Source organism: Hibiscus syriacus, unplaced genomic scaffold (assembly GCF_006381635.1).
Source record: "Hibiscus syriacus cultivar Baekdansim isolate YM2019G1 unplaced genomic scaffold, ASM638163v2 tig00111099_pilon, whole genome shotgun sequence".
Taxonomy (NCBI): Eukaryota; Viridiplantae; Streptophyta; class Magnoliopsida; order Malvales; family Malvaceae; genus Hibiscus; species Hibiscus syriacus.
In genome coordinates this window covers 257,956-270,426 of record NW_024062984.1, presented here as the reverse complement: position 1 = coordinate 270,426, position 12,471 = coordinate 257,956, and the positions used below count along the sequence as shown (strand labels likewise).

The following is a 12,471-nucleotide window of genomic DNA, read 5'->3' as shown; positions in this document are numbered from 1 at the left end:
TAAGACCTTTGAAACTTTTGTTCTAACAGGGTTGAAGCTTTCTTTTGAAATACTGAAATGAATGGTTTTAGTTGCTTTCGACACGAAATACGGAAACCGTGTTCATAATTAGTTATGCGTTTGCTGCTTTTGTTTGTTATATTCAATCTACAATGTCAAGTTGCTTACTCTTTCATGCACGATGGCCATTGATTAGAATCAGGTTCGAATCAGGCTTGCAGTCCCTGTTTTAGGTGCCAATTTGGCAGAGAATAAGGTTTAAATATTTGCAAATTGCCAAATGAATGGCTTGGGCGATATGTAGCATGATCCAAGTTGTTCCCCTGCTGCATTCAACTATGAACAATGCTTTTAGATTATAATAATGTTTGACCATTTGGCTTGCAGCTTTATCTAAAATAATCTCTTATTCAATCTCAACCTGCCATTTCCTCAAGTAGATGTTCTCTAGATTATCTAATAAACCCAAAAGGGATGAACCCTTCCTAACCATTTTCATCCCTATAAAATGTGTTTAAAGTTGTTCACTTCTTTGAGCCCATTGAGGGACTTAATGATAATGGGAAATGGTATTCTTTTTCAAGGATTCGGGTTCGAGCAAATACATCTGCACGATGTGTATGTTATCGGTAAACTAAGAAAATTCTAAACAAATCTACTCCTATTAAAAAAATGTTTACCATTAATAATGACGACTTAATATAAAAATAAGTGTCTAAACTATACTCAATTAACTTTTGATGCCTAAAGAATTTTTCGTTAAAAATAAGTGTCTAAAATTTTCTTCGCTGTACTTTTAGGTGTCTACCGTTAAAAAACTAGGCAAGTGACGCGTCACATCCATATTTTTTAAAAAATATGGATGTGACACATGTCATTTAACGGTAGACACCTATTTTTAATAATAAAAAAATTAGATACTAAAACGTTTTTCGAGATATTCTTTAGACACTTATTTTTGTATTAATCCAACAATAATAGGGGAGGAAACTAATGGGGACAATATACCCCTTTGTAAGAACTTAGCCCATTACTTTGAAAAGAAAATGCATGAGCCAATTATTTAAATGATTGTGACTGTTCTGGTTGGAAGCATCCACCGTCGATGCTTCATCTTTCACGCCGTCGATGGGCCGGGGTTTTGCCGGCAATCTTAATGAAGAAAACTGGGGTTTGGTACTATCGGCTCTTTTGAAGAGTTTGTAGTTGCCAAATGTTCCAACTAAACAAAACGAGTACTACAAACCTCTTGATATCATGCTTGATACCAAAAACATGCTTGAAACTTCTCATTGAAAAGTATGAACCAAAACCAAAAATCTCATCGAAAATCAAAATTTGCTTCAACTTTACATAGAAGCATAGAACAAAAACTTGTTGCTTTGCGAAGCAACGTATTTCATTATGTATATTTGTCCATGGAAACAACAACTGGAAACCTGTTGATATCATAAAAAGATTGAACTCCAAACCTAATGCTTAGAGAACCATTAATCTGGTATTCAATCTTCCTTCTTCTGTTTTGGGTGTCCATTTATTTAGCTGAGGACTCCACTATGGGTTCCACTGTGTATTCCATTACCTTTATCCGACCCATAAATCAGCCCTTCTCTCCTCATCTTTTCTTCTTTAGATTTCCTGCAAAATATCACCCAAGAATTCACTTCTAGAGCTATACAAACACCCACCAATGTCGACAAGCACAAGCAATAACCCAGCTTCGCATAGGACCTGCCTTCCCCCATTACTTCGAAGCCTTGGAATACATTCACAACCCAAGAACCACACACGAATACCCTACAAAATGGTGGTAAGATTTCCAGTACTTCCTGAATTTATGTGTGGTCTTTGGCCTAAACAGCAGAGCTAGTGTTTGAAGAGCTCCCAAGCAAAACGCTGCGAATCCGAGCTTCCTATGGAGTCCATACGTCACTCCTGGTGACATTTCTCCCATCTTGATCCCTATTGCAAACCCCACGGTTCCGAGGAAAATGCCGATAACTGGATCCCCGAATGGACGTAAAACCATGTAGGTCCTAGAGCTTGTATGTGCCGTAAGTAACGAGCCATGACGGCTCCCATCGGGAGTAATATTCCCCAGGAGATGGTGTTAAGGATTCCGTGGATGAGTTTCATCATATCCATGTTGTTGTGTTGTGTAGCGGCTGAACCGGACAAGACGTCGAACGTAGTTATTGAGGAAAGGTCGTTCGATGTGGTGGGATGGATGGTCGGGGAGTAGCCCTGGACATACAATCCTCTGTTCCAAACATGGTGAATTTTGGTCTTGTTCGGTACGAGTTTCACCGTGGCATAAATTTGAACTGTGGCACCATTGTGTATAGTAGCCATCTTGCCACCGTACAACGTAGCCGAAGAAGAAATCAAGTGGACGTCAAGCGGTCGAGAGAGGAGCGGAGATTTCTGGAGCTTCACAGACGGGTCTAGAATGTAAGGCAGCAGTACTAACTGCCCAGAATTAGGATCCGGAAACGCGACAAGAGCACGCGTACCGGTCATCTCCGGGGACGTGGGATTGATCCCCCACCCGACCCAACCGGAAGGCGAAATGAAAGTGCCAAAGAAACAAAGGTCCAACGTAGCATTGTGGGGATGGAATGTCCAAGCAATGGAGGCTTGTTGTGTGGGGAGTGGCATGCATTTTTTGAAAGTTTTGGTTGCTGTGACGGTGCTGCAGTGAGATGAAAATGCAGTGGTCAGATGGGAAATGGAAAGGAAAAGGAACAAGACAAAAATCATGGTTGTGGAATCGGACAGGGCTGATTGTCGGAAGGAAGCTTTGGTTTTAACATTCATGAGATTGGTCTGTAATGATTGTGGAACTGCTTTGCTTTGAAGCAAAGACTCCATTAAAATTGATTTTTTTATCTTTATCCATTTATAATGAAATTTATCAAACAATTACCTTAATTAACTAAAATTTCAAGATATTTGGTTGAAAATTGTTTCTTCTTGGCTTTGAAGCTAAGCTATAGAGATCAGCATGTGAATGATTAGAGCATTCTCTCCACTTTCCCTTTCATGATTGTGGATTAATTATTACTCCAAGTAAAATTATACATGTTTTGTTCCTTTTGCCCCATTTGCCCATCCACTCACGCCAATAAAGGTGAACTCAGCAATTTCAAAGTTTTGTCGACTAATCTGGATCGATCCGGGACACACATCGGTTTTGACGGGTAAGTCTTTCAATATGAATTTTTTGTATACACAATGACTTGAACCTAAGACATTGTTTAAGTGATATCAAACTACTTAACACTTAACCAACTTCTGTTGATACTAGTTAATAATATATAAATACATAAAAGAATATTTTTTATAATTATATTGGGTTGAGCGGGAGGAGTATTTTATAATCTTAACTTATCTAAAATCTGATTTTATATATAAAAACCCTACTTCATTGAATCGAATTAGATCGAAATCCGTCGAATACAAATCTATTTAATCATATATTGTTTTTTTAAATTTCTCTATCGTTTCTCCAACGTCTTTATTAATGAAGGAAACTAGAATTACATCTTATAACATTTGCTTAAAATCTAGTTAGTGGGAGCAGTAAAGTGAAGGGCGATCAACTTCCACCAAGAACCAACCAGGTAAAACTTTTTTTGATGTGTCTGAAAATTTCAGAAACTTACAATTTCAATAACCGAAACATGTTTCTTTCAGATTTGTCCCTAAGATGACAAGAAATTGACGAGTCCGAGTGACTCAACGTTCTGACCCGACAACGGATGAACCTGAGGAATGTTGTCCGAAACCGTACTCCCACCTTGCCACACATGGTTGAAACTCGTTTGATTCCCCAACGGCCCCAACACACCAAATACAATCATCTGTTTGTCGACATACTCCGCCGAGATGTCAGAAACCGGAATGCTGAGCTCGGACGGTAGCATCGAAGGGTTGTAGCTTGCGATGGAAGTCGAGTAAGCGATCATGCTGCCATTGCTGTGTCGGAAGGCGAGCAGGGCTTGAGAACCGATCATGCCTCTTCCCGTGGGGTTCAGCGCCCACGCAATCCATCCCCTGGGAATCTGGATGGCTCTGTATGCGATCTGAACCTTTGTGGTGAGTTGGCTGTAGTTCCAGTGTAACGATGCTTGAAGAACTGGGAGATCCATGCAGGAATCGAAGACTTGGTTGCTTGGGAATGAGTAGTTCGAGCAAGTTTCAGCTTTGGAAATGGAAACCAGAGATGTTAAACTGCAGAGCAGCAAGATTATAATAGAGGTTTTAGCCATGGCTATATGGTTGAATACTAGGGTTTGCTAATGGATGCGAATGGGACCAACAGTTGGTTCATATACATATTCCCAGGTCTTACCATTTTCGTTTCCAACCTAATAGGTAAAACCGAAAAACTAGCAATACTATTATACAATCTAATTAACCAGGGTTGGTTCAAGTAAGTCGTTTGATATCGTTTAATTAGATTTTGACTTCGAGATTTTGCATCCGATAGACTCACGTACCAAAACTAAATGTGTGACACAAGTTGATTCAAATTATTTAAGAAAACAAAATCGAGAGTGCAATAAAAATTATATTAATAATAGGAATTTTTAACGTTTTAGAATATCTACACAAATATAAAATACTTTAAATATGATGTAACAACACGAATTTGTTAAAATATTGGTAAAGGTTTTATGAAGCAGTGTCGTTTGGATGAATCAACAAGAAATATAGGAGAAACGGCTTAAACTATACCATCTTAAAAATTATTGAAGGTAACTGTTTATTTAAATTATAAAATACGTTTGTTTTCTTATTTGAACTATTTGTACTTTTTATACAATTACATTTTAAATTAAAATATACTAGGGTAGAGTACACAAATGATCCCTCGACTATAGGGAGGTGTTTTGTTGAGTCTTTCGACTATTAATAATTGCAAAATGGTTCCTTGATTATAGGGTATTGCTTTGTTGAGTCTCCGACTATTAAAAGTTATAAAATGATTACCTGATTATTCATATATTTCAAACTCATCATTTTCTGTTAAAAAATTGACGTCAGGCTTAGCTGGACATTAACTTGTTAACTGTAAAATGATAAAAGTTGATCTCAAAATCTCAAGCTACTATTATATATCAGTCAACTAGTTAACATCCAGTTCAAATTCTTTTATCAATTTTTAACAAAAAATGATAAGTTTGTAATATATGAATAATCATGTAGTAATTTTGTAACTTTTAATAGTCAAGAAACTCAACAAAAGCAACATCCTATAATTAGAGATCATTTTTAACTAAATAGTTGGGGGATTCAATAAAGTAATTCCCTATAATTGAGAGACTAATTTTTTACTGTACCCAATATGCTAATATGTTGGTTAGTAATTACATAAGTGACTCTTCACTTTTTTTATGTCATCATATTTTGTAGATTGTTATATTTAACTATACCAATGACATGATAAAATGATGTGATGAGTGTTAATTACAGCGGATAATGAATGATGCTTTGAGCCGTTATTTTTCAGGTTTTACGGTTGAACAAAACGAGATGTGTGAGCAGGGACGCAGGAATTTACTCTACAATTTGTTTTAAGAAGTGCGAATATTAAAAATTATAAGGGTGTGAAATTAGATAATTAATATAAAATATAAAAAAATTAAAATATAAAAGAATTTAAAATCTCTACCAGTACCCCTCGGTCCATCCTTGTGTGTGAGAATGTAGATGGCCACTGGCACAATGGGCGGTGTCCGAAACGCTTCCGGCCAGTGAAGAAAACGACACGTAGGCGGAGGCCTAACTGGAGACGGCAGCTGCATTGTTTTGGTCAAACAAGACAACAAGGTATTGAATTACTGAACACATAGCTATATGTAACAAGAAATCATTTATAAACGAATTGTACAAAATAAGCGTCAATAAAGAAAATGCCGAATTTAGCCGGCGGGAATCGGCATAGACCTTTTCCCAAGTCAAGGCACGGTGGTTTATTTATTTACTGGGTACTCTATATTCATGATCACTTGCACAAAGTCAGGCGAATTTAGTGGTAAAATAATTGTTGTTATTCTTTGAGGTCTCGGTTTTGAGCATCGGAAATGCTATGGGTGTGAACATTTAACGTCAAACGATTGAGAGTTATTTTTTAACAAATATTACCATTGATAGTTTGGGGTGACTATAAGATAATATTGTTTATAATCTTTCTTAATCATTTATAATACACCATACAGATGTAGCTGCTCGTAGTGGGAGAACCACATGTTAACAAAAATTGGTTAGCCACTTACTTTTATTAATAATATTCATCTAAAATTTTATCTTTGTCTATCCCATTCAAAAAAATTATATTGTTAATATATATATACTCAACCTAAAAAATATTTTTGAATCCGTCGCTGACTATTTGAATCTATGACCTCAACTTGATTAGTGAAGTCACTCTATGAGTTTTTTTTATTAAGGATTTTTAAATATTAAGGATTTATTAAATGATTTCGAATTAAGATCAACTTGATAAAAATGCAAATTTTACGGGCTAAAACTATATCATACTATATCACATTATCATATCTATTAAGTCAACAATCAAACCTAATGAAAAATGGTTAAAACAAAAAAAACCCGTTATACAAAATCTTTAAAGAAAATAATCGAGTAACCAAAACATAAATACTAGAATATGTAGATAACTAAATGGGTAATTTACCCGAAACCTTGAGATAATCAAACGTGAACATAGATCTGTTCCCTTTGATTAGGGGTGTAAACGAGCCGAGTCGAGCTCGAGTATTGCTGAGCTCGACTCGACTCGAAAACTCGCGAGCTTAAAATTTTTAAGCTCGACTCGAACTCGAAATCCTGAACTGAAGCTCGTGAGCAGCTCGAAAAGACTCGAAATGAAAAAAAAAATCTTAAACTTAACAAGATTGAATTCTCAAACTAAACTTAAATACATGAAAACCTTATTGTATTTTTTAAAAAAAATCAACACATAAATGTTAATATTATTAATAATTTATTTAAAAAAAAATAAAATCTTAATATATTATATTTTCGAGCTACTCTCGAGCTTTTCGAGTCGAGTATCAAGTAGCTCGTTTCGGCTCGTTAAGAATTCGAGTCGAGATCGAGTTCGAGTCGAGTCCATTCGATCCGAGTATTTATCGAGCCTTGACCGAATCGATCTCGAGTGGCTCACGATCTGTCTCGTCTCATTTACATCCCTACCTTTGATTGCCAAATGCAGCTAAGTCAATGGGAAACATCTCTTGCTGTCTTCTTCTCTATGTTCTTCCAATATTTTACATTAATTCAAATGAACAGCAAACAACCAACAACCTTTTATACATCATCTTCAATTGGACTGTTTCAATACTGATATTTTAATTTTTCTATAATATAATTTCCGCAATAAAAATCAACATTAAAAAAATGAATTCAAATCATAAATTTGAAATATGACAATTTTGTTTTCTTGTATTTTAGTACCAAAGACAATGCAATTTGCATCTGAAAAAGAAGAAATATGCTTCATCGTTTGTTTTAACCACCAAAAGGAAAGCACGTTTTATAAATGGAAATCAAGACCAAGTTTAATTATATCATGACCAACTAATATAAATTAAATTAGTCAAAGAATACAAGCTCTTTCACACACTACAATCTGCTCTCCTTTTTGTCTCTATTACATACAGAATATATATATATATGTGTGTGAGTGTATGTGTGTTATGGAGTTCCCAAAGGACTTAACAAAATAAAGAAACAATTTTTCTGAATTTTTTCCCCCTGGAAACTTGTTTCTGTCTCCAAGGTAGGTTAGGTGATTCTGTTTCAAGATGCAGATCAAAGCCTGCAACTTTGTCCTGTTTTCATGGCTGCTGTTTTTTGTCTTGGCTTCATCGTCCTCTGCCCAAACCTGTCTTTCCCAAACATTTGCCAACAACAGGCAATACGCCAACTGCAGCGATCTTCCAGCTTTGAACAGCTACCTCCACTGGACATATGATGAATCGGCCGAGACAGTTGAGGTTGCCTACCGGCACACCGGCACCACCTCGTCACACTGGTCGGCGTGGGGGATCAATCCCGGTGGACCAAGAATGGTGGGTACCCAGGCTTTGGTTGCCTTCGTCAACTCCAGTGGCGTGGCTCAGGCGTTCACGACCTCGATCGATAGCTTGGGCCCTTCCATGCAACCGATGGAATTGAGCTTCCCGGTTCAAAGTCTTTCGGCGACGTTCGAGAATAACGAAATGACGATATTTTCCGTTTTGAGAGTCTCCCAAAACTTGTTGTCTACCAGCCAGGTTTGGCAGGAAGGTCGAGTGAGTAACGACCAAATACAGCCCCATTCCACTACCGGTGCCAACGTTCAATCGGCTGGAAGCATCAATTTCCTTACGGGACAATCCGGAGGGAGTTCATCAGCTGGTTCCAGAACAAGAAGAAGAAACGTAAGTTTATTCCAACACAAAAATGATTCGTTCCCATTTCCATGTTTCTAAACTTGGGCTGCATGAATTTTCCAGGTTCATGGAGTACTGAACACTGTCAGCTGGGGAATATTGATGCCGTTGGGAGTCATAACGGCTAGGTACATGAAGGTGTTCAAATCTGCAGACCCTGCATGGTTTTATCTCCACGTTGCTTGCCAATCTTCGGCCTATGTCATCGGCGTGGCCGGTTGGGCGACCGGTATTAAGCTCGGCAGTGACTCCCCCGGAATCACTCACAATCCCCATAGGACCATAGGCATTATCCTCTTCTGTTTCGGAACTCTTCAGGTAATCTATTCTCCTCGTATGCATATCCATAGTCCATACCGTATCCAACACTTATTCCGAGTATATAGTTGCTATCAGGAATAAGTACACCAAATGAGACTTTTTCTTCAAGGTTACTCCAACCCTGAAATTATTAATGACTCTTAATTGTAATACTCATTGACAGGTGTTTGCTTTGCTTCTGAGGCCAAACAAGGATCACAAATACAGATTGTATTGGAACATCTACCACCACTCGATCGGCTACAGTGTCATCATCCTCAGCATCGTCAACATCTTCGAGGGTTTCGACATCCTTAATCCAGATGACAAATGGGAGAGAATTTACATTGGGATTCTCATATTCTTGGGAGTGTTGGCCACATTGTTGGAAGCTTTCACTTGGTACGTTGTTATCAGGAGGAAGAAGATGAATAAGCACCCTGCTCACACCATGAATGGAGCCAATGGACATGGATATGGCGCCACTGCCATGGGGCAGCGCGTGTAATAAAATTCTTTATTTTGGTCAGTCTTATTCTATTACACCATGTGCTTATGAGTGTTTTAGATGACCCACATTTGTTATTACAGCTTACTGTTCTTTTTTGGGTTTTGGTTATGGATAATCTACTGGTTATACACTGGAGTTTTGTATATGTACAGATAATGTATTCTTATATTGTATGTATTCACTCTATTTTTATTTAAATTTCGTATGGTATTGTAGAATACTAATGTATATATACATGATGTCAGGGTTTGCAACCAAAGCTTAACTTCATAAAGAGATGGTGGCTCAAATAACATTTTACCTGCTAGAATGACTTAGTAGTTCCTGTCTTTCTCTTTGATTTTCTAATTCCAAACAATGACAATCTACGAAAGATCTTAATAAGCCTACTGGCATACTTTCTTTGTGAAGCAAAATTTACAGAACCTATGCAACCCGTTACTTCCCCCAGAGGGTTCTTCCTCTTGCTTCCTGACCTTCTTTCTAAACCATATGGTTTCGTACATTGCGATTTGTTCTGTTTCGAATCTGTTTTCTTTGACATTTCATGCCATTCAAGGGTCTTTTTCAACGCCATGAGCTCTTGTTCGAGGTTCTGAACTCTAAAGCTCGTTGATTCGTAGTTTGTCTCTATTGTTGGAAGGTCATTTTGTAGGAGCAAGCTCAATGGTTTGCTGTTTGTCGACTCTCCGGCGTCGTTGTACGGACTTTCTTCAAGGTTCAGGGTTCTTGAGTTCGGACATCTCGGGCTCGACAGGCTCCCGGAGAATTGACGGGTGAATCTAAACGAGTCCGAGCATTCTTTAAACGCTTGGTGGGTGTTTAGTTGTTGAACAAAAAGAGCTTGGACAATCAAACGCAGTGGCATCAGCTCATTTTGAACCGCTTCAATGCATGCCGCTTGTGAAAGTTTCTGGCAGTTGAGGTATTTGCAGACTGATCCTTTCTCCTCCTGTGTTATACCTCTGTGCGCCTGATCACCAATAGGTGGACCGAGGTTCAGTTCAAAGTTAAACACGACACGAATACATGAAAACGTTTCGAGGATGGCGATAAGTTATCGAAAACTTACCTGTAGGAAGCTATCCGTAGCTCTATAAAGCTGATCATGTGTCTGCCGATAAGATATCGGTAATAACTCGACGAGTTCAATGAACATCTTAGGCCCCATTTGTGGATCAGAAGCTACCCGGGAAAGGTATGTGTCCCATAACTCTGCAACAATGGAGTTACTTGCTGAAGGAGAAGGGTTGGTCTCCATGTTAAACGATGCAAAAGTTGAGAAAATGTTCTTCATAATGGCCAGTTCCTTGCTTGATGAAATGGACCCTGTTCTAACCTGTGGAAAGATAAAATCTTCCACCTGGGAAAACTGTAACATACTTGCAATCTGGTCTTGCAATTTCACTAGTCTCTCACTTGTTAAACCAAATTCTAAGGATCTAGAAAGAATTGCAAAGTAAAATCCAACAGGAATGGACCTACTGGGTTTTTCACCAATGGGGAGTAATTCAAGAATCCCTTGTAAAATGGAAGAACCCTTGTTGTCCGAGTCACTGTCATCAGTTTCCTCACCTGAATTTTCCCAGAATTGTTGTGTTTTCTTGGAGAGAAGCCATTTATTTGCATAGAAAACGATGATGGGTGTCACGTATTTCTCTTTCATTCCTTGCCTTCTTAAGGAACCAATTATCCTTTTGAAGAATCCATATGGTAGAGCTATGAGATCCTTGATCCATAAGTCCTTGCTTGCTATTGCTTTCACTGTTTCACTGCTCCAAGCCTCACCCGCCAATGCCTCTAATGTCACAACTGGTTTGTCCCTTCTCCTCTCCGGATCCAGAATCTCCATGCAGCACATGAAGGCTAAGGATTCGATGCACCGGCTCACGATCAGGAAGTCCTCGGACCAGGGGAGCAATGCTTGGCATTTCTGGAGAACGATCAGCGTGTCATCCCAACTCTGCAACACCACTTGATTCAAATAGAGATCGAACCGCTGGCAGAGGTTGCCAGTGCAGTACTCTTCGGTCATCTCGAGAAATTCGGCTGCACACCGAAGGGCAGCCACGTTGAAAGGGTCAACCAATGTGGTGGAGCCATAGATAAACAGCGTAATCATCTCGAATGTCAGGGGTCCCCCAGGAAAATCTTGTGGCAACTCCAGCTCATTCGATTCGGTCAATCTCTTCTGAAAGTATCCACTCTTTGAAAACAATGGATGCTGGCAGCGTACAAGGAAAACAAGATCAATGCAAGTTTTACAGAAACTAACTGGATTTGATTTCATCTACTTTTTATCGCCATACCTTATGCAGGCCGAAGGTCCTTTCGCCTACTCGAACTCGAATGGAGACAGGAAGTCCAGTTTCTTGGCACCTGAAATGACCAAAATCTTAGGAACTGGACTGTAAAGGTATGAATAACATAGAATTAGAAAGGTATTTATGTATTTACCATGAAATAACCTTAATTTTCAGCAGAGCACTGACATTGGGTGAAGAGAAAGGACTTGAAGCTACTGAACTATCTTTCGAACTTGAAACTTCCATTATCGTGTTCATAAAGAAAAAAGATCAGAACTTTGAAAACCAACCGAGTTAAATATCACTGCAAAAACAACAAACATGCACTGCACTTCTCACTGCCATTTTATCTCCTTCAACCTACACTAATAAATTATTCTGATCCGACCCGAGAATCGAAGTAAAAAGGTACCATATAAAGAAGATTTTAGAATCCATAAAAACACTGGAAGATGGAAAGTACGTGAAGCGGGTTTTATCAAGTTGCTTTCTTTAATGGAACATATAGTTCAATGGTGGTTTAAAGCGGTCAAAGGGAGATGATGCACACGAGTGCAGCTCTCAAAATCCAAATTTTAAGGCATCAAAAACGTTCCTCGGGTGATGAGAAGTTTGAATTCTTGTACCTTCGCCAACAGAGTATTGTGCAGTTTTTCTAGTTCCTTGACTTGTCATATAAGCCTCTCCGTTTTTCTTATTCGTTTGTCCATGTGAGATTTAACCTTGGGATGAATGGTGTAGAAGAACGTAAATAAAAGAGATTAAAGAATGGGGTGAAATTGGAAAGTAGGGAGATGAAGTGCGGGTGAAGTTACGAGAGCTTTGATAGCGTGTGCCAACAACTAAGACGGCACGGCTTCTGAAAATGAGGTGCCTTGGATTGTGATTCCAT

General features: G+C 38.4%; 3 protein-coding genes and 1 pseudogene across 4 annotated transcripts; 1 reads left to right on the top strand and 3 right to left on the bottom strand.

The window, feature by feature from the left end:
* Nucleotides 1-1,515: 1,515 nt before the first annotated feature.
* On the bottom strand, nt 1,516-2,785 carry LOC120153271 (annotated as a pseudogene).
* An 897-nt stretch (nt 2,786-3,682) lies between these two features.
* Nucleotides 3,683-4,315, bottom strand: LOC120153228 (cytochrome b561 and DOMON domain-containing protein At5g47530-like). Its single transcript, XM_039165223.1, has one exon. The coding sequence runs from the start codon at nt 4,269-4,271 to the stop codon at nt 3,705-3,707; it is 567 nt and encodes a 188-aa protein (XP_039021154.1). The 5' UTR covers nt 4,272-4,315; the 3' UTR covers nt 3,683-3,704.
* Nucleotides 4,316-7,788: 3,473 nt separating this feature from the next.
* Nucleotides 7,789-9,427, top strand: LOC120153226 (cytochrome b561 and DOMON domain-containing protein At5g35735-like). 2 transcript variants are annotated; one of them, XM_039165222.1, is made up of 4 exons: nt 7,789-8,450; nt 8,526-8,780; nt 8,947-9,280; nt 9,339-9,427. In XM_039165222.1, the coding sequence occupies exons 1-3, from the start codon at nt 7,833-7,835 to the stop codon at nt 9,268-9,270; spliced, it is 1,197 nt and encodes a 398-aa protein (XP_039021153.1). In that variant the 5' UTR covers nt 7,789-7,832; the 3' UTR covers nt 9,271-9,280; nt 9,339-9,427. The 2 variants fall into 2 exon arrangements, with proteins under 2 accessions (XP_039021153.1, XP_039021152.1); XM_039165221.1 differs by having other exon boundaries at nt 8,947-9,387.
* Nucleotides 9,428-9,577: 150 nt separating this feature from the next.
* Nucleotides 9,578-12,040, bottom strand: LOC120153318 (BTB/POZ domain-containing protein At5g48130-like). The gene is made up of 4 exons (XM_039165303.1): nt 11,731-12,040; nt 11,583-11,652; nt 10,346-11,497; nt 9,578-10,246 (listed from the first exon to the last, which is right to left on the bottom strand). The coding sequence occupies exons 1-4, from the start codon at nt 11,835-11,837 to the stop codon at nt 9,578-9,580; spliced, it is 1,998 nt and encodes a 665-aa protein (XP_039021234.1). The 5' UTR covers nt 11,838-12,040.
* Nucleotides 12,041-12,471: the final 431 nt, after the last annotated feature.